Source organism: Seriola dumerili, unplaced genomic scaffold (assembly GCF_002260705.1).
Source record: "Seriola dumerili isolate Sdu_G_001 unplaced genomic scaffold, Sdu_1.0 BDQW01000070.1, whole genome shotgun sequence".
Taxonomy (NCBI): domain Eukaryota; kingdom Metazoa; phylum Chordata; class Actinopteri; order Carangiformes; family Carangidae; genus Seriola; species Seriola dumerili.
This window is the reverse complement of record NW_019174325.1, coordinates 748445-776155: the sequence shown is the minus strand read 5'-3', so window position 1 is coordinate 776155 and position 27711 is coordinate 748445. Positions and strand designations below refer to the sequence as shown.

General features: G+C 40.0%; 2 protein-coding genes across 6 annotated transcripts in view; both read left to right on the top strand.

The window, feature by feature from the left end:
• Nucleotides 1–366: 366 nt before the first annotated feature.
• capza2 (capping actin protein of muscle Z-line alpha subunit 2) lies at nucleotides 367–19964 on the top strand. The gene is made up of 10 exons (XM_022743616.1): nucleotides 367–484; nucleotides 12120–12183; nucleotides 14019–14070; nucleotides 14427–14490; nucleotides 15728–15934; nucleotides 16837–16916; nucleotides 18354–18432; nucleotides 18681–18752; nucleotides 19108–19170; nucleotides 19788–19964. The coding sequence occupies exons 1-10, from the start codon at nucleotides 401–403 to the stop codon at nucleotides 19926–19928; spliced, it is 906 nt and encodes a 301-aa protein (XP_022599337.1). The 5' UTR covers nucleotides 367–400; the 3' UTR covers nucleotides 19929–19964.
• Nucleotides 19965–22751: 2787 nt separating this feature from the next.
• The window catches only part of st7 (suppression of tumorigenicity 7), a 49412-nt gene continuing 44452 nt past the window's right edge, over nucleotides 22752–27711 (top strand). For all 5 annotated transcript variants that reach the window (XM_022743590.1, XM_022743588.1, XM_022743587.1 and 2 more), the window contains exon 1: nucleotides 22752–22838. The gene's annotated coding sequence lies outside the window, so the exon portion shown is untranslated. The remainder of the gene's footprint in view (nucleotides 22839–27711) is intronic.

The window sequence follows — 27711 nt, the reverse complement described above, 5'->3', positions numbered from 1 at the left end:
TCAAATCATAATCAAACCTTTTGATAATGAAAATAGGCTGCATCCTGACCGTACTCCTGTGATGGAATAATACTAGCTACTTGACACAGAAAACATTAAACTAAATTAAATATATAAATGGGCTGAATACAAACTAAACCAGTAAGTATTAAAACTAGATTTTGACACAAGGTCTTTCTACAAACAGATGGATGGAAGGCAGTTGATATAATGCTTCTTTTTTTTTTTTTCTTATAACAAATTGGTGATTAACCAAATCATGTAGACAGAAATGATATGGAGCAACCCCAGGCTTGCTCCATATCATTTCTGGTAGTCCATCCTCCAGTCTCTATAGACACAGACAGTGACTGAGAATCAGTCAAAACTAACTGAACCAAGCTGGGAAGCCACCCATGCGATGACGTCACGAGGCTCTGACAAGCTGGTGGTGCCGGAAGAAAAGATGGCGGATCATGAGGAGCAGCTATCCGACGAGGAAAAGGTAAGACGCCGATTTAATCACAGGTTTTATCCACCCAGCGGAGCACGTTTGCGCCCAAATTTTGGGTTGCATTCGTGTCCGTCTCCCGGTGCATCCTGGCGTCGTCTGGCGTTTTTATTGAATTTGTAGAAAACCCCAGGCCTCGGCACAACCGCTGCTGCTTCTGCTCTTATTATTTTTAGCTCAACTTCCGCTCATTTGCGAATCTCAAACGGAGGCTCCTTGTACGGTCCTGACTCAAAATAGGAACCATGTACATATTATAAATTCATCTAAGCTCACCTCCTACGCCCTTTTCGTTCTGTGGACATGTCATTTCGCCCCTGTGTCCCTGGTCGCTTGTGTTATGGAAGTTTTCATACACCAAAGATCGGTAGCTAGTTAGTTTAGCATAGCCGCAGCCCGCTATCAGATAGCCAGACTTGCTAACACGCCCTTTTCGCTCTTTGACACCGCTTTTCTGTCGTTACACATAAAAAATATTGTGAAGTGGTGATTTTTCTGGTTATTTATTCCTTTCAAATAAGCCGTATGACCGCAACCATACGCGTTGTACAAGCTAGCTTGCTAACTAACTACTGCAGCTGTAGTAAGTAACGTTTCACTATCAGTACAAATATGTGGGAACTTGTATGAGCTTCAGTTGATCAACGACATGAAGGAAATGACCCAAAATGTAACATCACGCATATTAGTTATACTTTAGCAAAAGTATTCATACGTGCTTTTTCCATTTTAAAGTCTATATGTGCAGCTGTAAAGGTCCAACACAAATATTTATTCTTTTAATAGCGGTGTAACAGAAAACTGTGGTAGTCAGTTTCACACTGGAGGCAGGTTTCATACCCCATTACACCCCTGCTAGTATCTGGCGGTACAAGCACTGTTCGCTTTCCTTTTACATTTCCTTAAGAGAGACCAAACACACAGACAGCCAATACCTTGTCTGATCTGTTTGCAGGAATCATACTTGCACTTTATTTTAATTTAGTTGGCAGACTTAGATTCAATGCACATTTTAGCCTGTGTTAAGCTTTATTTGCCTTTTGGTCAGGCAAACTGGAAACAGACCTTTTATCAGTGTGATAACTGCTGCTCCAGCCCTCAAGTCGAAACTATTTATTAATTAATTGACAATGTGATAGTTATAGAATCCCAATAAATTACTGGTTACAGCTGTAAAGATGTAAGTTATTGTAAATTTAATACTTGGGTTTGTCAGTGTTCATCAGAATTTGCCAGCAAAGTTGAGACATCTTTATGAACTCCAATAATTTGTGATGTATTTAACATTTTTGAAAATATTTTGTAAATTAAATGACATAACTTTTAAGTACAAAAATAGCCAGTAAATGAATGCGTTGGCAAAACAACTCATGGTCACCGCCTCACCATACGTCTTAACGGGTGTATAAGCATGGAGGTATGTGCATACATGTATCTAATACCCTGTGTTGTTGCTTGTTAATATCACAGTAAACTATTACAAGCATTCTTTACTCTGTGGGTTATGTAATACACCATTCAGTGTTAGAACAACGCCTGGTTTTATTTTGTTCACTTTCAGCCTGAGTCAGAAGGTTTTTTTAGAGTTTAGGCAGCTCATTGACCCGCGGGTGTGACTGCATCACGCTCATCAACACACAGGCATCAGCTGTTAGCTCAACATTTTATTAGAGGCCTCGGGTGAGTGTGTGTGTGTGACTGCAGACACCTTGTGATTTTGTAAAGTAACACGTAAGTCTCACCATCAATAAAGTTTTCAGGTGCGTCCGACATGAAGCTGTGGTAAAAGTGTTAACAACTTTAGATGTTGGTGCCGTAAAGAGGATGGGAGCTCTTTACATCTCTTAACCGCATTGGTTTCCACAATTGTTGAACCACTTTCACCGTTTGACCAGACAGTTTAATTTTGTAGAGCTGAAAGAATGCTTGTTGGCAACCTGCCAGGCAGACTGCCAATATTACGCAGTATTTATCTGGTGGGAACTGTTCATTTCCTTCTGAGTATGATTGGTATGGGACCAAAGTGGTTACATTATGCATCCATCCTCTGTATGTTGTGCAGTTAAAAGCAAAGCATTTCCGTGAATATACTGCAGTTGTATTCTGTACTCTGAACGCTGTCTCTCCGGTGTATTTGCTCACAGCAATCAGCCATCTGCTCTGGCCCCTCAGCTCGTTTTATGCAGCTCAGAGAAAAACTGCAAAGGAAGGAAACAAGTGTTGTCTCTGCCTAACATAATGACAGTGAGTTTGAATAACTTTTTCACTGGCCAGTCGTGATTTGTAGAATTAAAGTAAAACTCCAAATGATGTTTGATGACCTGCCAGAGACGGTTAGATTGGACAAACCAAGCCACAGTCAGAATCTCCCGTCACAACTAATGGTACTTTCCCACACTGAGCGACGAATCTGCAAACGTTCTTTTGGTGGAATTCAAACCGGCTATGATCTGACATTACTGTGATGACTGTTTAATCTACTTTGGAAGAAATAGCACTTTTGATACGTAGCTTTAGAAAAGTTAACTGAGGCAATTTTGTTTTGTTTTTTTTTTTATAGCGAGACATCTGCATGCATCTGTGTCAAATACAATAAATAGATTTGAGTTTGCCTCTGTAAAAATGCTTCCTGAATGTGTCCCAGGGGACTGGGGAATTTCTGTCCTGTTGCTGTTGTGGCTGTCCATGTCACTGCGATTCTTAAAAAAGAAAAAAAAAAAAGACCTAAAAGCTTCCTGAATGGGAATTAGTGAAAAGTCTCTTCCACTTGTTAAATGATTAAACAGCAAAATGAGTCTCCTCTCAGCCACAGATACGAAGTGCTGCTTGCAGTCTTTTTAAATCATTTGGGCACTGGCCTGCCAGCTTCCTGATTGCAGCACAGAAACCACACAAGTATAACAGGAAACTCTTATTACTCAGTGCATTTGCTGTCTCTTCTTTTGTCTGTACGTAAGAACTTGGGAAGGTACCAGAATCAGAAACAAAGCACTTTTACTTCTTTACTTGTCAATTTGATTGTTTGTTATTTTAGGAAAAGACCTGAAACAATGACATGGTAGCCTTTTTAATGGTGTATTATGGTTTAAAAAAAAAACATCTGTAAAGGAGCTGGGTGTCTGCTGTGGTTCCTGTTTCAGAGAGAGGCAAAACTTTCTGTTCAGTTTAGTGAGGATGCATGATATCATGAAAAGGCTTATATTCGAGAGGGGAAGTTTTATTGCTTTGATGTTGGCGTGCTGTTAAAATCAATTCCTATTGAACCTGATGTGATCATTCGTAAATTGGTCAGCTGTAATTTCACCATAGTAGCATCAGCATTTTTGACTTTTACAGTTTAGTTGAACCTGTAGGTTGTTCAGAAAAAACAGCTTCATACAGTCAGAAGGTGGTTGTTAAAAGTTTTTTTTTTTTTTTTTTTTTTACAAATATGTTAAGACCAAGATCACTAACTGTACATAATGATTTTATCTCTAAACTAGCAGGTAGTAAATCACTTGTCACGAGAAGTTAGCACACATACTTAAACACACATAATAGTCAGATAGTTAAACCAACATGCAGGGGTCAGCATAGATAAATGAGCAAGCTAAACAAATGTTACAGTTCCTCTTCCAATCCAGTCAAATGCCATAATAAGACATAAGACACAGCACTCCCTTTAAGTTTGGTGAAAATGTACTTGACACTGACTGAGATGTGTGTATGGATGCAGTCTTTGTCGGAGCTACAAGTTGTAAAGTATGAGTGAGTAGTATATAGCTATTTTCAAAGACCACAAACGCACCCTTTAACTGGTTCGTCATCATCATACCTTGCTCACTTGTGGTTAATTACATGTGGTATGTATACAGGTAAAAACAGCAATACAGGTTGATGTGACAGCAATGCTGCGATACATGTTGACAGTGCAGTAGCTAAAGAGACAGAAAAGAAAACACTTTGAAGCAAGCAGCACAGAAAGTGTGTGAATTTGGGAGCAGTGGCTTGATTCCCACTGGGAGCACCAATGTAATGAATGCATGTAGAGTAATTATGTGTGGAAACATTCACTGAATCCCATGTATAGAATTAAGCCCATCTAAATATTTAGGCTATGCATGTGACATGATCTGTATAAATATCGGGATGATAGAAAAAATTAAATCCAGAACTACAGAATTGCAATACAGAGTGCTTTACATCATACAATATATTACAGAAATAGAGATAAAATACAATCTTCTTGTTCCTCATACACACCAGACCTGCTGAATAACTCAGTTATTACACTTGAGACCAGAGAATCCCATTTGATCAAGTTTTTCTTTCTTAAAATTTCCGGTTTGAAAGGAGGAGTTTTATTTCTGTCTCGGTAAGAAGGGACATAAAGAAACCACAGATAAAGTATAATCCTCTTTAACACTGTGCACTAAATTAAATAATGGTGTGGTTAAACCATCCCTCATTTTACTGGCGAGCCACTGGAAACTCCCAGCAGCCCTGAGCTCGGCTCAGCTTGTGAATAACTGTCTTTAGACCATAGTTGGATGCTGAAACTTAGTGGCATCTCCCTTTAACTGAAGAATGTGAAAGACAGAGGAGTGCTGTCTATACGTGCCTGCAGCAGTGTCAGAGATCTGGAGATGAGGAAACAACTATGCATGAGTTTTTGTCTCAACCCCTGGGTAGAGTGCGGTGTCTTTAGGGCCCAAACTGGTGCCTTGTTCAAGGGGTAGAACAAGCTGGAGCCTCCTTAGTTGATCTTCAGGCAGAGAACTCCCCCTTTTCTCCTGAGGACAGTTTTGAGAGCGGTTACTTCCGTTGAAACTTTCTAGATCAGTAAGCAACTTTAGAAACGGTGCTTTAAGCCAGATAACAAACCAGTTGACTCAGGAGTTTCCTATAAAATGATAGATGTTAATTTGTAAAGACCAGTGGCTTTACACTGTGGTGTCTGCATACTGGAGGCTGTAATGCAAGCCAGTGATATTCCATATATTGCATAGCTGGCTGCTTAAGGTAAAGTGACACTGCTTTTACCAGCACAGTGTAAGGATAAGTCATCGGGGTGGGCTGAAGGTGACAAATGAGCACATTGAAAGTTGACATGGCAGCATTATTCAGGTTCAGTATTTATGCAGCAGAGCGAGGGCAAGGTCACGAGTTTGATCCCTGTCAAAGTATATATAGTAGCATGTGTGTTTTGCCTTTTTGTAAAGGCATCTTTGGTGCTCATACCTTGCAATGGGTGCCCGTCAATATTTTTTTTTTTTACCATTTTTGGACTTTGGCAATAGCAATGCACGCCGTTACACACATCCATGTTTACTTTTGATTTGATTTTTTCTGACATCGTAGCTCACGAATGGAAGCGCAGGCGGCAAAATCTCATGTGCTGTTGAAGCCACGAGTCGGGGGAGTTTTGTCACTGGCAGAGCTGCATTATCTCCAAACTTTCACATACGTCTGACAAGTATGAGGGCAGAGAGACGCCCTCACTCTGTCCTCACCGGCTCAATAAAGAACAGTTAATACTACGGGTCAGGTTAGAGACCTCCTTCAGGTAGGAATAGGGTGAATATCTTTATATACAAAAAGCAGGGCTCACAGTGACCAATCATCACAAACTTTCCATTAGTGCCAATAGCCTACACCTTGTGGCTCAGAGTGAACTACTCCTGCAATTTATCACCATTTGACCTTAACTGGATATAGATCTGTATACTACATCTTGAAAATATTAAAATCACATTTATTAGCCCTGTAGAAACCTGAATATATAAATCAAAATATAGAAATGTCGTACATCTGACAGGAAAATAAAGTTGACGAATTACCAAGCAACTTTTAAGCAAGTTTGAAGTTAAGTTATGAATGCACGACTGAGATGAACTGAAACTGGTGGCTGCCTGAGCAGAAAGAATGAAGAACTGAATATAATTGTTATAATAAAGCGACAGGTTTCTGTTTCTGAGAGTGTGTATTTCCAACATCACAGACCCTTATTTCTTCATTTTAATCCTGAGTCGACGCACCGCCACCTCCTGATTTTCATTAGCGGAGGAACATTTCTAGTGTGCCTATGGCTGCCTGTCATCCCGCTGTGGACTTAATATTCATAAATTATTGCACCCACATCCCAGCCCATCACCCAACCCCGCCCCCCTTCCTAATATTCACCCACATCTGCCTGGTTTCCCTCTAAACTTGGCCCTATCTGTGGTGTAGCATTTCGAGGCGCCAGGGCCGCCTTCTCCCTCTCTATCTAGGATATTGAAATGGAGGCATGCCAGAGAAGAGGATCAAAGTCAGGGAGATGATGCAGCTTAAAATGCCCGCCGGACAAAATATTGCCTCAGTTTATTCCTGCTGGGGGTTTTTTTTATTTTTTATTTTTTATTCTCCCATCATTATGTCCATGGATCTGGATTGGCATGATAAGGCGATTTTGATGCCAGGATTTGGATAAGTGAGGTTTCAGTGTCAGTGGGAGTCGTTTGGGATCAAGAAAAGGGCGCTCCCTAAGAGGGTGTTGGGATAGTGCATTGGGAGTGTCTGTATCAAGCAAAGGAGGGGTTGTTGGGTAATATGAGGATGAATATACAGTGAGCAAGTTGAAAGAAAAGAGACCAGCTGGTGTCTAGGCCACGAGAGCACAAAGACACGAGAAGCCCACACTACAGGGGGTGCCTATGTCCCACGGGCTTTGTGTGTGTGTGTTTGTCTGGTTGCTCCAGTGTTATTATTCCAGCTCCATGGTTGGACTCCAGACTCCATTCCCTGAGAATCTGTAGAAAGATAAAGGAATTGACTGTGGGAGATTAAAAAAAAAAAGCCCTTATTTCAAGTAAAAGAAAGACTTTGTCCAATATCGCGATAACTGTGACTAAGACATGTTCAGATAACACACAGCAGCAGCAGCTGTCAGCCATAATTACCTGCTATCACTTTGCTCCTGTTCTCGTTCTTGACATTTGAGAAGGTGGAATGAAAGAACGGAAATTACTGTTTAAATTATTATCAAAATTGTTGCTGTTCAATTTTCTGATGATGGACTTATCGATCAACTAATACTTTCCGTGCTAGTCTAATAGCAGATATCGGATCAGTGCTCGTTTCTAGTGGATTGATCCAAGGCCATGGGTCAGTGTTTGTAATCCAAAGATAGGTAAGACAGGTTAAAAGAGGTGGAGATGATGCAGGTAATCAGCAGTAACCCAGTGAGACCAAGTAGCAGAGTTTGTCTGACAGGGTTCATTCACCAAAGACTGTGAGTTAGTTAATATAGTTCCCTGTAGAGACTCTTTTGCTCGAGCTCGGCCCTTCGTCTTGCACGTGGCAGTCAGTACTCAAGGCTAAAACTAGGTCTCAGAGCGCTGAAGTGTCCCAGTAGCCTGTGTCCCAGCGTAACACACTGCCACTCGAAGGAACATTTAACCTTGGAGCTTCAACATTCAAACTGCTGCTCTACAGTAATTACCCCTGCACAGGAGGTTATGATTTGTCTGCTAGTTCAGACTTTTAACACATTTAAGTTAAGGTTTGGTTTAAAGCTTAAAAACTGACCAAATTACAACATCTACCTCCATTTTATTTGACTTTGTGAAATCTCTGCTTGGATTCCTTCATGGTAAGAAGCTGGTAAAATAGCGTGTGAAGCAGACTACTTCCTCCTGACTTGTGCAGTAGGTTTGTGGTCTCGGCGCTTGATGTAGCATCTTGCTATCTAACAACAGCACAATTAGATTGAATTCCTTAATCCATATTAGTATAGGCAATGAAAAAATGGTTATAACCTTGTTTCCAGAACAGTATTCGTATGAAGTGTCACTGTAAACTAGAGATATGCACAATTGTTCAACAAAACAATTAAATGTTGCTACCCTTGCTAGTCGGAACCAAAAATACTCTGCATCCCTAATGCGCCGGATAACTGTTGCGTCTAAGATGTTACGCAGCTGCCCGCCACTAGCCTGGATGTTGTAAACCAGCAAGGTGGGAAATGAGTCTGATGACATCTCATAAAGTCTGGTGCAGTTTGGCTGTATTAAGATATGGAAAATAAAAAAATAAAGTTGAATGTAGGCTGTGTCAGAACAAAGTGGCACAGGCATGTGGACGTTAAGCTCCAAGGAAAGATGGCTGCTGGTGCTAGCACTGCTAATGTTAGCAAATCACTCGGCAAACCAATATGACATAGTTTACCTGCAGACGCTGTGATCCCTATTAATTTCTGATTAAATTGAGGTGAATTTGGACTGTTTACTCGACTAGTCTAAATCTAAATTACCATTTAAGCTACTGAGAAATTCGTCCTTAGGACCATCCCTCCTGTAATCCTGTAAACACAGAGCGATGATGTTTAATATGGAAATAACCAAAAATTAGTACTTTCATTTCATGTTTCATTCCTGTGTTGTCTGAGCAGGATGAAGGCTCTCGTCTCACTGCATTAGTGGAACTGGTTTCATGTACTTAGGGGAAGAGGAAGTAGTACCCTGTTTTAACTAGCTTTTAACAGTCAGTGCCTTACTCATAATCCGCTAATGGAGTATCTCTCCTCTCTCTTGTCAGTGATTCATTTGAACCCACATCGTGCTCCCTTGGCTTCATCTCCTCTGCTCTCCATGCACTTTAAAACAGTTAGCATGGCTCTGCTGTCTGATGTGATTGTAAAACCAAACCCTGTTCATTCCTTTGCAGTCTTTTACTGGTCTCTCCCTCGGTTGTTCACAGAGGAATTATGTCGTCAGCAGTGTTAACGTGTTCAGTGTATTTCTGTTTTTATCCCAAAAGCACCAACTGTCTATGGACATTGAATATTTTGTCTAGACTTTTATTCTTGTCAGGTTCTTCCATGACCCGCCTGTCTTAAGGCTGGTGAGTTGGAAACTAAATTTCCTGTAGGTGTGACTGTATTTGTCTTTCTGTGTGTGTCAGCCCTGTAATAGACTGGCAGCTTGTTAAAGGTGCACCTTGCCTCTTGCCAAAGGCATGCTGGGTAAGGCTTCAGCCCCCTCATGAACCTGAATAGGATAAGAGGTTCAGAAAATGGATTTATGGCAATCATTACACTATTACATTACACTGAAACGGCAAGACAAGACACAGAAAAGACATTGAAAAGCATAGTGTAATGTTGTTATTGCTGATTATGAGACCGGTCTGCTGAACTTAGGCTCTATTAATAGACTTTATTGAAACCAGATCTGGGCATAGAGAGAGGTCAGTTTGGTGTCAGATGTTTCAGTTTGGTGAGGCCAGTTTATTTTGTCGTTTACACCTGCATGTTTATAAATGGATTTAAAGATCAAACTATCAATCGATTAATTTGTGAAATGTCGAAACGGCAGAAAATTTTTAGGACTAATGTTTGAAAGATGTGTAAAAGATCCATATTCGGTGTGGATAGGAGACCAAAATAGAGGAACTTTGTTTTATCTTTTATTTATCTGTGGTGTAAACGTGGCCCAAGATATGCACACACAGACAGGTAATTTACTTTGGTTCAGATCAAGAGAAAACTAGATTCAACCTCACCAGATTACTGTTTTTTTAAATTTGTTTTCTGGAATAAAAATGACAAAGACTAACTGCACCGGAGGGCTTTGACAAATATTTGATCATTAAGGTCAGATGAACTACAGGCAGACAGCCTGTTCCAAGAAGCATCTGAATGAAACCCAGAACATCAGTCCCTGACACAGATGTGAGATTTAACTGATCTGGATGACTTGGGTTCACTACAGTGTAAACCTTGGGACTTCTTGGGACAGGCCCCTGGAGTATCTGGGCGATGCTGTCTGCATATGGAAAGTGTGTTTACTCTGCCGGGCCGTCCCAGATAATGAGGGAGACCCAATGCAAATGACTCTTCCCACAGGGATTTCAAGTCACAAACACACGTTCAGCTTAAGTGGGTCATGATGATGATCTCATGACAAAAGATTAGATTAATGCAGATAAACTTTGATCTCAACATTATACACACACACATAAAGACACAGACACACACATGTTCCTCCCCGAGTGCCTTCCTTTCTCTCAGCATCGCTCATTAGCGAGAATCAATCTGCAGCTCTGCGCGAGTGCCGGAGCACTTGTATACACACACTGCTAATAGGGGCCCGGGGGAAACACACACACACACACACACATACACACACACACCCTCCCACACGTACATATGAACACCTTTCACCAGCCTGTGAGATGTGGGGGGGGAGGCACTGAGCCACTGTGCCCTGTGAGTGATAGAGGGAGGTAGAGAGATACAGAGGTAGGAAGAGAGAGAGAGAGAGTGTATTAGTCCTCAGCACATTTTTATGTCCATATATGGTTGTAAACCTTGCGGGGGAGGGAGGGGCTGTCGTCTCGCTGTCAGTTTGACATGTGACCTGGAAACAGGAAGTGTTGTGGTGCAGAAGAGAAGTGAGGAGGAGGAAAAATGACTGCTCAGATGTGCTGTAGACTGAGAGAGACACTGAAGCGCCTCACTCCACCCTCCACACCAGTGACACAGTAACATTACACCCCCTGTTGGCCACAATACAGATATATATATATATATTCTGTGTTTACATTGTGAAATCTAGGCATTAAGTTAGTGCACTTACAGTGAGAGCAGCACTGGGGTAGTTCAAAACTTAAGAAGACTTACAAAGGACAGAGCAGTGGTGGAGGAAGTGTAGAGATCCTTTATTCAAGTAAAAGTATGAATACAATAGTGTAAAAATATTTCTGCAGGTTCTGCATTTAAGTAAAAGTATTATAGCAATTAAAGTATGAAATGTGAAAAGCACTCATTATTTCTTTCTATCTTTTCAATGTGTTTGAAAATGCTGAATTGTCACCAACATGTAGACATATGTATGATGTTCTTAAAATACTGCTCTGTCAGTCTAGTCAGATTATTTTTACCTGTCTGTCAGATATCGATTCTCACTTTCAGAAACGTGTGTGGGAACCTTGATAGATGTCACAATAACGGATCGCTGACCTTATTAATGAAACTCATAAACAAACTGGTTGTAGTTATCCTGCCATAATGGAAGACGACACCTGTCATAAGAAAATTAAAACTTTCTGATGGGATGAAGATTCTTGCAGTGCTTGCACTCTGCAAAATGTCAATCTAGCAATCAGATGAATATAGTGCAGTAAAAAGTAAAATAGTTCCCTCTAACATTTTGTAGAGTAGATGCACAAAGTAACAGGAAGCGGAAATTCACATGCACATAAAACTACTGGAGTACAGTACTTGAGTAAATGTACTTAGTTACTTTCCACCACTGTGGGTGAGAGTTTCATCTTGTGATAAAATAGACAATTGTGACACATTTCATAGACCAGCAGTCTGACTTGAATACATGTAAATATTTTAAATGTGATATTGAGCATGTGCTTCATATTTAATGTTGTTGTTGTTGCTGTAAAAACCTATTTAGACCGTGTATGTGAGGGGTGGGTTGGAGGTGCGTAGATGGAGGAGGGGTTCTTAATATTAATATGTCAATCTGAAAAATTAATCACAATAACAATGAAATGTTGAGCTGTAGTCTCAAATTTTGGACGGTGTTTGTTTGTGGTTGCTGAGTGACCCCCCCAGCCTTTAACTTGTACCTGTACTTTGTGTCTTTTTGTGCAGGTACGCATAGCAGCTAACTTCGTCATCCACGCCCCACCAGGAGAGTTCAACGAAGTTTTCAATGGTGAGTTCTTTTCCTCTAAATAGTGTGTGTGTGTGTGTGTGTGTGTGTGTGTGTGTGTGTGTGTGTGTGTGTGTTGTAAACTTATTAATAATTCCTGGAGGGTGAAGGGTGATGTAATTGCTTGCTTGGCTCTGTTTGAATGTAATGTATGATTTGATATGAGGAGTGCACAACTTGATAATGTGAGACACAGATTCATCACAGCATATAAAAAGTATTTAGGACACTGTCTGAAATACAAAAACAGAACCCTTTGTCTGGAGCAAAATTTAATTTAATGGACCTTAGGTGACTTTCATTTCTTCCTACAGCATTGCTGGTTTATTTGCATGCGCTTGAATATAACATGTTATTAGATATTTTCAGTTTTGTCACTTAGAAAATGCCAATTTTCAAACTACTAGAAGATACAATGAAGAAGCTTTATGCAGGGAGTCTTTAACTATGTAAAAACAGAAGAAGTCAAAGTTACACCCAGACTCTCCCTGGATAAAAAACGATTCTGGATAAGGATACACTGAGTTTGGTTTGAATTTACTTTTGTGATTCCTCACTACTTATTGGCCTGTATAAACTCCAAAAACAATATATTTGCGATTAGCTAATATTAGCTGAAATACTGCTGAGGCTGAATAATGCAGAGGGTTTTGGTCAATTGTTATTTTGTTATATGAATTGCCTTCTACAGGATTATTTTAGAGAGTCACAATCCACCTTGCCATTACCTCCACTTAAGGAACAGCTTGACATGAAGACAAATCTTCTTTAATCTGTTGTTTTGTTGTAGAGTTTACATAGATAATTCATGCTAACAGAACACACAACAGCCTTACACTAGTGCAGAACAGTTAATCACACCTAAATGGAGTGAAACCATCAATGTTATTACTTACGTCTGTGATTGTTCTGCAATGAATCACCAAGGACTTATTAGTTTTTGATACATAACAGTGACTTTTACTCCACCGGCTGTTTACAAACTATCCACTGTGTCTAAGTGAGTCATTTTGAAATGAGTAAATACATCATATTTATGATGTATTAGGTGGATTGTGTAGGTTTATTGTCAAATGAGTTGCTTTTCGGAGTTCAGTGACTCTCGGCAGTTGAGAAGAAAGTTTATTTTAGTCTCTGTAGGCGTATGGAAATAGTCGCACCGACTGCTGCAGTTTCTAACATGCGAGATGTTAGAGGGTGAAGCCTGATCCCACTTCTGCCTCGTGAAAACAATTGTTTCATGTCGTCTTTCTGACATGGAATAAAATAAGTAAGGAGGAATTTAAAATATCTTGGGTCAGGAAAGCGCTGATTTAGGAGACGTAATGGAGCTCGACAAAACGTAAGGAAAACTGTGCGACTCTGCTTTGGAGGAATTGTAGCTGTAGCTCACCCTGCAGCAAGTGTTGACACCACAATGTCAGAGTAGCGCCCCTTGAGACTGTGTGTGTGTGTGTGTGTATGTGTTTTGGCTTTGTTAAAGCTTCGTCCTGCCTCGATAAATGTCGTCACCTCAGAGGAGCGCCGGGGGGCTGTCTGTCTGCTTCTTATCACAGCCTGACAGCCACACACACACTAAAACACAATCCCCTATTGCCTCTTTGCCCCCTTTCATCTCTGTGTGATTTTACAGCCGTTTCCACTGAGCTAATTTACCATGTCTGCTTCACTCCCTTGACATAAATGCTGCAAAGATTGACTGCAGGCAGCTTTGTCTTTTGTGTGCGCGTGTGTGTCACAGTGCTAATCTGCTGTACCTGTCTTCTCTCTCCTCTCCTACTTCCTCTTCCCTCCTCTTTTTTCTTACTCTCTCCTAATCTCTTTATTTTACTCCTCAGATGTGCGATTGCTGCTCAACAATGACAATCTTCTCAGGGAAGGTGCAGCTCAGTAAGTCGTCCCCCCCCCCCCTCTTGTTCTACATCCAGCTCTTGAAAAGTGATTTTAGAATTTGCAAAAAGACTTGAAAGTATGGAGAGAAACATGGGTCAAAGTTCAGCAAGCAGCGCCTCTGTATCTCTAAACACTGGTTGTTGGGTGGATGTCCGGCCTTTTGTTTACTTTTTTTAAATATGATCCTGCAGTGAATGAAAATGAAAGGGGAAGGAGTCTTAAGCTGTAGACTCATTATGGCTTTAGTCTACATCCATATTACCATTTAAATACAGTCTAGAAATTATGTTTGGACAAAGTGCTGAGTTTTAAGTATGAAGTGTATGAATACATTTTTTTGCCTGTCTTTGCAGTGCATTTGCACAGTACAACTTGGACCAGTTTACCCCAGTGAAAATCGAGGGCTACGAAGAACAGGTGAGTTGATGTGTGATGTAATCTTATCAGGTAGGACTCCACAGTTACTAGTGTGTTACTACCAGCCTCGACACTGTGCGGCCGGCTGGGCCTCGTCCTTTCCGACCGTTATACCTACATTTCCAGCTGAGCCGCTGGGCTGTGAACACACTGGCTGAAACCCTCAACGACGACTGAGTGCTCGTGGGTCGGAGTGGCATCATGTTGGCGGGCGTTGCGGCCGGTGTGATCCCATCGCAACACGGTCTCCAGTTTATATTGTGATGTCCCATTAATTGTTCAAGCAGACTACAAGGGTGAAAAAATGTATTTAGCGTGGCAACAAATGAACATGGGAGTGTGTAAAAGCTGTGATTATTTAAATTATTTAATCGCAGAGTGATAACTAAAATAATGTTATAATCTCAAACACATGGATATTTCACAGTTCATAATCTATATCCATATGGGTTTAACAGTCACGTGTTATTGTACACGTCAGTCTCTCAGTGTCGCTCCATGAGTGTGTAACACAGTTTGCTTTGCAAACGTTAAAACAGTGGAAAGAAGAGACAATAACAGAAACATAATACCAGCATTGTAAAGTGGGGAAAGCAACAAGCTCATTCAGTTTTTATTATTGTTGCACTAGTATCACGGCCTTATGGGAATTAAAGCAGAGAGAGGGGATTGGATAATGGATCAAACCAGTCCCAGTGTTCCTTCGCCTCCTCAGGAAACAAGATCACAAACACGTCTTTATTTTAATGTCATTGTGCTCGTGTCTGAGTTTGTGTGAAGGTTGAACACGGCGGTGAAGCCTCAGCAATGATTGCAGTGTCTTATGTAATGATGTCATCATGTCCCTCTGTTCCCACATCACGGCTTGAAACTCCCCTGTCTTATACCCAGCAGGCTGAGCTGAGTGTCGAGGTGGAAGACAGCAGATGGAAAGTTCAGGCTGATGCCTGTGTTCCTGTCTTTCTTCCCTCTCTTAGTTCTGTTTATCTTTTTATTTTTATTTTACTCATTGCATCATTTTAATTTACGTCTTCACTCTTCTCTCCATTTCCACAAAATCTCCTGCCTCCTGATATCTGTTTGTTTGTTACATGTTTGTCTTTTTATTTGTTTACTTTTTCTTTTTTATCTCTCTTTGTCTTGTTTCTTATTTTTCATCTGGCTTTCCTTTTTTCCTTTTCCATTTCTTATTTCTTACCCTTCCTCTAATTCTCCTCTCAATTCTTCTTCTCTCCAGGTCTTAATCACAGAGCATGGTGACCTTGGGAATGGCCGGGTCCTGGACCCCAAGAACAAGATCTCCTTCAAGTTCGACCACCTGAGGAAGGAGGCCAGCGACCCGCGGCCTCATGACGTCGACGGCTCCCTGGAGGGCTGGAGGAGCGCCGTGGACTCAGCCGTCAGGGCCTACGTCAAGGAGCACTATCCCAGCGGAGTCTGCACCGTACGTCCCAGCCCACTTCGTAATCTTCGTTGCTGTATTCTCAGTAACTAAAAGTAACACTTCAGCTCAAAAACATGAAAATTTCTGTCATTGTGTTTTACTTTCAAGATGCAGTTTTGCTCCCACAGTTCCACCCCGGCCTTCTCTCTGACAGTTGATGAATGAAATTTGATTGTTTTAGAGTAAAACAGTTTTTACAGTATGACCCGAACGTTAGGAAAGCAGAAGCTGATGCGTCCTGCAGCTCGCTTTAAAATACAGCAAATGAAAAACCAAAGCAGGCGTGGATGTATAGCACCTTGCACTATGCAAATGGTGGTTTGACTACCTTAGATACGGCCCGAAAAACTGTTTTTATAAAAGACAACCCACATGTTCAACACTTTTTTTTTTTCTTTTTAGATTATCACAAACATGTTTAGTTAAAATGTGGGATTGTTATCTGGCACCAGATTCCAGTCTTCATTATATCCATTTATCTAAAGTGTCTGGTCAGAGTGAGCAAAGGCAACAAGAACTATTTCAACCCATCCCGTACACTGCAGGATTTAATGGTAGGCCTATATTTAGACATTGTTGCAGTTCACTCTATAAGGCTCCTGTTGTGCTTCTTATTTATTAATGCGAAGTGAACAAAACACTTCTGTTGCAGACACAAAACAGTTGTACTCTATGTGGTTTGCCAGATTGCCTCTGAAGACACTGTGCGTATTACAGTCTTTAAGCTGCAGGTTGGCATGTGATTAATTTTGTAGCTGTTAACCACAAACCACTGTGTGATTCATCCGATGCACATGTGCAGCAGTAAAGAAGAAGCTGTGGTCATCAACTAGCAGGGGAAGGTGAAAAACTCTTTGCATGTGAATTCAGGTCTGAGAGTGTCGTTGCTGTTCCCTGTTTAGATTTACGGGAAAACCATCGATGGACATCAAACCATCATCGTGTGCATCGAGTGCCATCAGTTTCAACCAAAAAACTTCTGGTAGGTTTCAGTCAGTTACTTAATGCATCTTTCATTTTGCATCAGTGAGATTTGAATATATATATATATATATATATATATATATAAAAGATATAAGATTTTCTTCTTTCTACGCAGCATGTAGAATTCCCCACGATGGTTTCTAAATCATCATCCTAAACGGCATCTTAAAAAGAAAAAATGTTGAAATGATGAAGATCTTCAAAAGCCTAAAATGTTGTTTGATATGTACAAGAGGCTTCAAAGGCATTACTTTAATTGGCACTTAACTCTGGAGCACTAGACTGTTGGCCCTCGTAAGTGTTGCTGAGCTGTTTCTGATCGGGTTAATCTAATTGGATAAGAACTGCACCAATCCTCTTTGGTGCTGGGTTTTCCAGGCCTTATGGGTTGTTTGGTGTAATGATCCCTCAGCTTCTGTATGCAGCTGCCACTGGTATCAGCAATAGTAAATATAATTAAAAGATATATATATATATATATGCTTTTCCTCTTCAGTGTTTGCTTCCAATTATAATTGGACATAATTTGGTATTTAGATTAATCTATTTTATGTGATTAGAGCTTTTCTTGAATCAACATCAACACCTCCCTGCTTTAGAGGAAAACTCTTGCTCTTGACATTTCTGTAAATTGGACTACTGCTCCTCATGTAATAAAAGAAGAAATCTAACATCATCTCAGGATTAATGAAAAAAAAGTTGTTTTATATCAGATGATGGTAGCTGCAAGGAAACATTTAATAGTCTCCATGCTAATTTATTTATATGTGTACAGAGGAGGGATATCCTCCGAGTTATCTTTATAAAAGTCTTGGTGTTATATAATGATGATTATGATGAAGTTTTGGGAGCTCTGCTGGAGGAATGAAACGGATCATACTGTGGCTGTGATGATGATAATGATGGTGGATGTCGGTCCAAAATCTCCTACAGGTGTTAAATTAGGTTGAGATCTAGTGACTGTGGTTCACAACATTTTCATACGTAACCATTCAGTGACGCCTAAAATCCTGTGTTATTTAAATATCAAATCTTGAGCCAGCTTATATACTGGTTTCATCAGTTCAATAACTCTTTATGTTTAAATATGTCATAATACAAGATGTGACATAAGGACGCTCGAGTGAGAACATCCTGCAGTGCTTCCTATCTCTCTGGATTTTTTTTTTTTACAAAGTTCAAGATAATGTTTAGTTTCTAGATCTTAACTAACAAAGTGACAAAGTGTGGTAAATATTTCTGTTTCCTGAGGCAGACGTGTTGTGTTTTTGTTTTTTTTTCAGCGAGGTAAACAGTTTCAGATTCAGTTTGGTCCTATGTGATGGGACAGCCCTGTAAAGCGAGGAGCATTCATTTTTGTGTGATATCGTTGTAAGGTATTAAGAGGTGTAATGAGAGATTAAAGTCTGGTTTTTGTCTCTTCCTCTTCGCTCAGGAATGGACGCTGGAGGTCAGAATGGAAATTTACCATCTCCCCCTCCACCACTCAAGTGGCAGGAATCATGAAAATCCAGGTATTTGGTTTAAATAATCCACTGTGTGAAGAGATAGACACGTTTGTTGTTACAATGTACAATGATATAAATATTTCTGTCACACTCGTGTCACATGTTTCTACTTCATCAACAAGACTCTTTCTTTGGTTTTCTGCTGCTTCTTTCATCAGAGTCTGGTTGTGGTCTTGATATTATTTCCTTCGTGGAGATACAGGATGAATTTTTAGGCTCCAAATGAACTGAACCTAAACCTTTGTCTTTTCCAGGTTCATTACTATGAGGATGGAAATGTTCAGCTGGTGAGCCACAAAGAGGTCCAGGAGTCCATGTCAATTTCTGTGAGTATAGCTGAACACCTTTTTATTTGTGTGCGCACACAGACGAGGAAATATAATGTGTCGTCACCGTCAACAAATTCAATTCAAGCCATTCTAGTCATCCCAGATATAATTCATGAAGTCTCAGGTATTTAACATATTACTTCCACTGTTTCCAATCCACCCCAGCTGTGGTTTTACCAGCTGAAAAACCAGTTTTGACCTGCTGACAGTTGCCTGGGAATGTGTTTTTGCTAAATTGTTTGCAGTTTGGAGGTGTTAGTTTTGTTTGCACCTTCCCCCAGTCTTTTGTTTATGACACTTTTCCCCCTCAACTCTTAAAATTAATTATGTGCGTCTTCCTGTCACCTTTCAGAACGAGGCTTCAACTGCAAAGGAGTTTGTTAAGATCATGGAGGCTGCAGAGAACGACTATCAGGTATGTAATCTGAAATGGATATTCTGAGTTCAGTATGATTTCCGTTTGTTGTTGGGAAATTGAACTGTCACCTTAGCTTGTGTGGAAAGAGGATTGTTCCGTTTCCAGTCAGGGTTGACACACACACACACACACACGTCTGAAACTTTCATTTATTGATTTATGGATAGGATTTTTAGGGGGAGGTATGAGGTTGGCTGAAACGAGACATCATGTTTTACTCTTGCCAGGATTTTCCAAGTTTTTCTCTTAGTCTACGACCGATGGAAAACTGGGTCACTGATGAATTCGGATGTTTTATTTTAACAGAGACTGCTCTTCCACAGCTGCCCACTCATTAAAAGAAACTAAAGATTGCACAAAACACTGTCATACATAAATTGTATTCTATTTATTTATTTATTTATTTTTAAATCTTGGGTATTTTGAAATATAATTTGAGAAAACAAATCAAGCAAACATCTTGAGACAATCTAAAAAGTTAAATTAAAGTTAAAAGTTTTAATTCATCATCCCACACATTCAGCCTCTGGCAGCGAAAAACATTTTCAAATTTGAATCTATTTGAAAGATTTTATGGAATATATTCTTATTTCCTTTCCTCTCTCCCACTTCAGACGGCCATCAATGAGAATTACCAGACCATGTCGGACACTACCTTCAAAGCCTTACGCCGCCAGCTTCCTGTGACACGCACCAAGATCGACTGGAACAAGATCCTGAGCTACAAGATCGGCAAGGAGATGCAGAACGCTTAAAAACAACGGAGAAGACAACAGACAACTCCCACCCCCACCCACACCCACCCCCAAACCCAACCCACCCTACCCACCCCTCCCAAACAACGTGCCATGCTGGATAGTTGTATCGTCTTTGTACAAAAATTAGAGAAACAGGGGCAAAGAAAGGTTTGGTCTCATAGTCAGATGTCACCTTACACATTGGATGTCTCCTTTTATCGATGTTATTTTGTTTTTATACAGACACAGTTAACTCCACTGTATATTGAATCTATGATGATAATCGTATTTGGGAAACTATAACTTGAGTAAAGATTACAAGACATAGGAAAGGGGGCGGACACTTGTATGCAAAAACACCCTTATAAAGTACAATATCACGTGTGCAATATTTATTGTGTCAGTGAGACCATACCTTTTATTTGACCTGCTAAAAAACGGTTTAAATTTGCAATGATGGTGAAACAAATGATTTCTGGGAGAATTTTGTCTGCAATTTACTAAAGAGCTCAGATATTATGGCTGAAAAGAATGACTCCCTTCACTTCACGGTTAATGTCCCATACGGTCAACGAAAAAAGAAGAAAAAAAAAAAGAAAGGTTCTTTGTGTTCATTGACTGGTAACTTTGGCACAAGCAGGCACCACTGTCAGCCACTCAATGTTCTTGTTCCTTCATTTTGGTACTCCCCTCACTGTTTGTCCTGTATGTGAGATCTCAAGCTCGCAGTGCTCCTGGCTAAATTGCCTTCTTGACTTGACATCCTCTGAACTCTCACTCAGCGCAGGGAGTTCTGTGACCACCTAACAAGCTTAATTAACAAAAGTCATCAATCGCTAAGTAATGTGCATAATGTCCAATTTACAATAAAAACAAAAAGTATCACTTTCTCCTTCAGTGCTTATTTTTATTAAAAAAAAAAACAGAACCTGACTGTATTATATAATAACAAGGCACATTGTAATATATACCTGTATGAAACATCCTGTCTGTCAGTTTGGTGATTTATTTCCATGAGAGTAATTGTAATTCAGTCACAATTATGTTGGATTAAATGACAAATTTTCTATTTACTGACTCACTCATAATTTCTGATACCCTTCATTGTGATACAGGCATTAAAAATTAATAATATATATATTACAAACTCAGGCTGTAATAGGGTTCTTTGAGGTCCTCACACCTGCATGACACTACAGGAAGTATTTCACTTCATGTAGTACTAAAACATTTAAAGCATTTAACAGATTTAATTTGTTGACCACACAGAATCACTACGGATCAAATCTCTCCTTGATGGTGGACACTGAAAGGTCTCGAATAAGACACAGAAATTAACTGAATTAATTTACTGATTAGTAATTTAACACAATTACCAATTTACCAACTCCAAATCAGTGGTTTGTTAAAAACGGTATCAAAACACAGTATACACATAATTACCAAGCAGGACATGTAATATACCATAGATGTAAATTGTGGTTTTATGTGCAGGATGATGAGGATACTGTAAATGTAAGTTGGTACTGATCCCTGTTTTTGCAGGTATGAATATGAAGTGCAGATTTTGGATTAAATTACAGATAAATCAGTTTAATGAATTTTAATGGAATAATTTTAAGGACAGCATTGCTTTTAAAATAAGTGAATCCAACTGAAGAAAACCCATCTTAGTACAAGTCAGATTCGAGTAGCAACTGCTTTTACCCAGTACCTAACTAAAGTCAGTGAGAGGATTGTATTGATCTGTGAAGAGGTAAAAGCACATCGAAAATAATCCCACTAGTATTTCATAAGTCATTGTGATGAAGAGCCAGTGTTGGTGCAGCTGAGAAAACAACTGATCTCTACCTGTGAAGAAAGATGTTGCTGTTATCATTTTCTTGTCTGAAAAGTCTTTTTTATCTGCAATATCAAACTTTATTTTATTCATATGAGGTTTATATAAAATCTTCCACCAGTGTTGCCCTGCCTGATTCACCGCTTTCATTTTCTGATTATATTATCATACCATTTATATTTTGATGATATTGTACAGTGTATATTCAGCACACACAAAATTGTTATGGTTCTATCTTTAGTCTATTTGTTCAACTATTTACATTCATTTTTTATATTGGTATATTTTATTTAGACAATGTAGTTATTGTATTGAATTTAGCCTTTGATAACAATGTTGTCATTTACTTACATCTATCACTTGCTACTGCTAGTCTCATTGTGAGGTGCTCCTAACAGGATGTATTTTATTTATGTATTTTCTCATGTTTTATATAGCTAAAGAATTATGATAATTTTTTATTTTCATATATCCATTTCCGGTGTTTTTTAACCTACATTGAGACATACTTTATTTAGTGCAATTAGTTATTGTACGGACGTTTTGATTATCCTTTAATTACATTGTCCGTCATATACCTACCTCATTGCTTTTGTAATTTATACTAAGTGGCTACTGAAATTTCCCTTTGCGATCTATCTATCTATCTATCTATCTATCTATCTATCTATCTATCTATCTATCTATCTATCTATCTACAGTTAAACAAACAGTTCACCACTTGCTAATGCTAGTCTCATTGTGGGGTGCTGCTAACGACTGTTTATTTATGTATTTTGTCATGTATTATTAAACAAAAAAAATATAATAATGTCTTATAAGATCCATTTTGGGTGTCTTTTAGGTTGGACCTACCTTGAGACACAGGTAAACAGGTACGGTCAGTGACAGCGACATCCTGAGGCGGACGGAGCTAACTGTCCAGGTTAGCGAGCCGGTGGCTAACTGGTAACTGTTAGCTAACGCAGACACGTCTACACACAGACAGTCCGCCGCTGCTGGATACTAGACACATGTTGAACTGCTGCTGGAAGAAATGCTAGCTACGAGAGAGGCTTTAACCGGTTTTCTCACACACACGAATTGAGGTAAGCTCTCTCACACATGTCGCTTTAACTAATCCCCCTCTCCTAACGCTGCCATTCACGGTGTGTTTATTTAAAGTTTTAATGTTTTTGCAAACGTTAGCCGGCTCACGTTAGCACTTAGCTAGCAGGATGAGTGGCTAACACTTAGCCAAGTTTAAATGGAAATCATCATGCTCGGAAAACCTGCGTGGGTAAATGTTAAATGCGCATTAGGGCATCAGTGGGATATTCCCAACCAGCACGTAATTACTTTCCCTCTTCCGGCACCTTAAGTCAAGTCAAGGGATCAGAGCGTTGTATTGTTTTTAATCCTCTCCATGGTGAGTCAATGCAATATCTCTTATATGTTGCTGCAGAGTTTACAATGCCAACCGTGTGTCCCGGTGCCATTACTTCATCCTGTCTCTATGCCAAGTTTTGCCTTTGCTAACAGAAGGGGGGGGGAAACCCTTCTGTTAGTGATGCATTGTAAGCAAAGTCATAAAAAAATAAATAAATAAATGAAAGCCCTAACTTTGATCTCAAGTTTACCGCTGCTTGTTAGCCCTGCGGACCTCAAGTGTTTGCCTCTGCTGGGCAGTCAGCGTCGGCTCAGCGGTCTAGTTGGCATTATATGTCTCCTTGCTCTCACAGCAGCCAGTGATGAGTCTCCTGTGACTGTGTGCTGAGCAGTAGATGGAAGAATGTGCTCTTTCAGCAAGCCAGCTGGCTGGATCTAGAGACGGCGGGAGAGCCTTTAGGCACACACAGGCTTGTTGAGGAGTCTTAATAATAGTGTGCATGCTATGTGTGTGTGTGTGTGTGTGTGTGTATATGTGTTGGACCTGGACAGTCATAACCCAAAGCAGGGATGTTGGAGGTTTATGTGCCGGGTTTAAGTGAGGCTTCTCTGCTGCTGACTGTCACCTTGTCACTTCTTGCACAGAAAGGTGTTAATGTACAATATGTACCCAGCTGACGCCTCCCTTAAATTGGCAGTGTGACAAACCTCAGTCATCCTGCACAGGTCTGGAAACGTATAGGAGATGATCTGGATTATTGGCAGTTCTTTAGAGTTATTAAAAATACCTAAACCCTGACAAATATTATCATCAGTTAATCGAGCTGTGATCATATTGCCTACCCACCACCAGCATATATCGTTATCATAAGTAGTTATTTCTGGGAATAGACAAAATTCTATGCAGCTCTTCTAAATGGAAGATATGAAGCAATCCTTGAGCAATAATGACCTTTCTGCTGTTTTTATCACATCATCAGGATTAGGGCTAAACTTGTAATAGCTTTAACTTGATAGATATTGTGACCACTAATGTTTGTCATTGTTATCATCTTTTAAATCCAAAACCATTTTCCTGTGCTTGTGGCATCCTGTAACGCAATCTTAATACTGTCCACACAATCAGGCAGGGTCCGAAAACACCTCCTGCCCAGCACCACATACTGTATGCATGTACAGCTTGGACTACCCAGGCAATAATATGTGAATGTATTGATTTAAATCTAGTGTTTTACAGTCTTATCAGACTTTTAAAGTAGCACATACTTAAATGAATTCTCCTTCAGTTTATGGTAAATAAAAAATCTCCATATATTGTTGTAGTAAACCAGTCATTAGCTGGTGCGTCACAATGTAAATCTCTTACACTGTCTACAACAACAGCATGTTTTCATAGTCAAATGAACCTTTTCAGCGCTGCTCGTGTGTCAGATTTGCTCTTCTGAACTGTGTAATGTTTATGTAGTTTAGGACGGACAAATATGTACTGTTAGCATAATATCATGGAGGAAAAAGTGGAGTTTATGACCTTGGTTATATATAGTTTCCTCCTCCTTATCAGATTTGACTAAAGTAATGCAGGTAATCCCTCAGTACTGACAGTCTTATTGCAATTAACTTCATCGCGTGTAGTTGGATTGAACTGAAAAGCCGCAGCCGCTCACTACCCGCCTACTGTTACAGACCCTAAAGTGAGAGTGACACTGATAACACAGTTTCACTTCCGCTTCCTCGTTAACATCAGTATATGACTTGATGTTTCTTCTTAGTTCCTCTTTCCCCCTTTACAATGAAAAATCCTTCAACGGTGGGATTCCACCTTAAAACAATCAGCAGATTGTCACATCAGCCGCTTTCTCGCTCTCTTGTGGTTTCTTGCATTTCCCAGAATTACGTTGGACGTCCCCCAGAGGATTTGCTTGCTGGTGTTGTTGCATCCCCCTGAGGTGGTAAAAGCAAAAGCAGTAGTTTTAATAACAGCAGGAGAGAGAGATGGATCCCCCTTGGGGAATAAAGCAAGACTTGTGTCCTTTACTCACAACCATCATGTTGTGTGGCGTCTTTGTGTCGATAAAATAACAAGATTGCTGTTTTCTGGTGTCCTCTTTCGATTAATATCTTCCTAACAAAACAACAAAACAATTCTGCATTTATGTTTTACGTGAGATCTCTGGAGGGTTTTCAGCAGTCAGAAAAAGGTATATTCATAACCTTGTGTCTATGTTTAGCCAACTGGAACACAGGAAACTGTAGTTCTTAGATAAGAGGCTAAAATAAAATCAGTTAATGATCCAAATTGAGAAATCATATGATCTAAAGTTACAGCACTTTTGAGTTCATTCTAATGTTAAATTTCCTGTGTAAATATTGCGCTGACCAGATAATGAGCTCATCAGTTTTACAACATTGTGCAGCTGTGGATCTGTGAGTGTATGTGGAAAGACCCGTTTCCATAGAAATAATAAGAGGGTGAAAGTCATGCCGCTAACTCAAAATGCAGCATAGTACGTGGCTGCATTGCACTGTGGTGCACTAAAGCTGCTGTCAGTGACTAAATCTGTATCTGTAGAGGTATATGTACATGTAGCTTCCTGTGTATGCGTCAGGGGTCAAGTGCGGGCTCCTTGATTCTGATGAGCTAATGCCGATATCTGTCGTTCACTGTTGACGTCTCGGATGGCTCAAAGTGATTCTTCTCAACTTGAAGTTTCCTCGGTTAGTCACGGCCTGGAAATGCATATTAGTTTACCCGAATCCGGCAATGGTGGTGAAATAAATCAGCAGAATCGTCACATTACATTTAGGCTTACATTTAAATCATTGATATCGAGAGCTTTTCTCAAAGGTCCCATATTATATAAAGGGAGATGTCCATGTGTTGTTTGATTATAGATCAAGACCTAGGTTCTATATTAAGAGAAAATACACAGAGAAAAACGCACACAGCCTGTATTCAGAAAACTGAGCCTTAAAACCAGCCGTCAGGACTTCCTGTAACTTTGTGATGTCACAACAAAGCAGTCACTGCCCTCACCCATGCCCCAAGCCCCGACCACCGGGACCCATCATCACAACCTGAGAGGAGATGTAAAACTACGTTGAGATGGTTTTTGGTTCTTAAAACCACAAATACATCTTCCCATGGATCAACGCTTCAAATAAAACACTGGGAAAGTGTAAAATATGGGACCTTTAAAGATTGTTACTGCACCTTTTTATAAAGTGTTCTTCATCACAAAAGAAGGTGTTAAATGTATACTCTCATCTAGTTTTAGTATACATTATATAAGGTATGTTAGTAATATGTTTTTGATCATCAAACAAAAATAAAACACATCGCACATCATTTAAACACCAAATATCTTTTTAGGTTTTTCATCTTGTTTCCTTCTGTAAACGCCCATTTATGTGGCTCATATAGATACAATAACACACCTCGTATCTTTGGTGAGCTCTGAGTCCCATGACTAGCTGTGTGAAAGGAAACTAGAAATAATTTCAGAAACCACACTGATGAGGGTGAGATAGCCAAAAACATTTGGTGAATAAAGTTCTGGAGAAGAGAGTCAGATCTGTTTTGATGGAGTCGCGTTGAGGCCTACGTCAGCACGCGCCTCGCTGTGTAGTTAGAAACTGCACCGTCACCCATTATCATCACCTCCCTGATTTGCCAATCTACATATTAATCTAGATATTGGCTTGAGCTATACATCTACATCCTGTAATGCTTACAATGCAGAGTTTAAGTTGCGTTCATCCATCTCACAAATTCTCACAACGACATTTCCTTTCAGTCACTTGAAGATCACGTTGAATTTGCAAATTGGATGTTGAACTGAGCTGAGTGGAAAGAAGCTAGACCCCACTCATAATTGTGTAGATTGCCTTGACTCAGCAATAAGATGTTTGTGGCTCAGTTGCTGAAAAAGATTGGTCCTGGACTCTGGAATAGGCGTCGTAATTTTGATGTGTTGCCACCAGGCTCAAAAGGTCAGAGCATAAACGGGGATTTGCAGAACATTTTGCAGTAACATATCAGCTGCTAGTAGCCCTCAGTGACTATTCGAGCAGCGCTGCAATTGAAGAAATGGCCTACGATGTGCCTTAATGTTTTTTCTTGTGGAGAATGTTGGGATGCTGATAACTTGATAACTTGTATCTGGGTTCAGACACTTTCTGCAGGGCATTTTTCCCAGGCTTCGTATTCCCCAGAGAATTAATTTATGCATCAGAAATAGAAATGAAATCTCCTTTTGAAGATGGAAAAAGATTCCAACATTGTCAGCCAGGGATGGGGCGGTGAAGCCTCCATATAAAAGGTCATTGAACAGCTCTGCAAGCGAGGGGTGGTCTTTGGAAAACACACAAATAAGACTGGGAAAGTATGGGCAGATTTAGTGGACATGTCACAGTGCAATGAGGCAGTAAACATTTTCCATACATCACACTGATCTAAGTGTTACAGTCCAGTCCAAAATCAAGGTGCAGAACAAAAGTTTGGGATTTTAAAAACCCAGTGAGCGAGCTGAACGATGTGACACGCACAGACTCAAAGCCAGATCAGACTGGTCAGGAACCTTTATTTAGAACCTG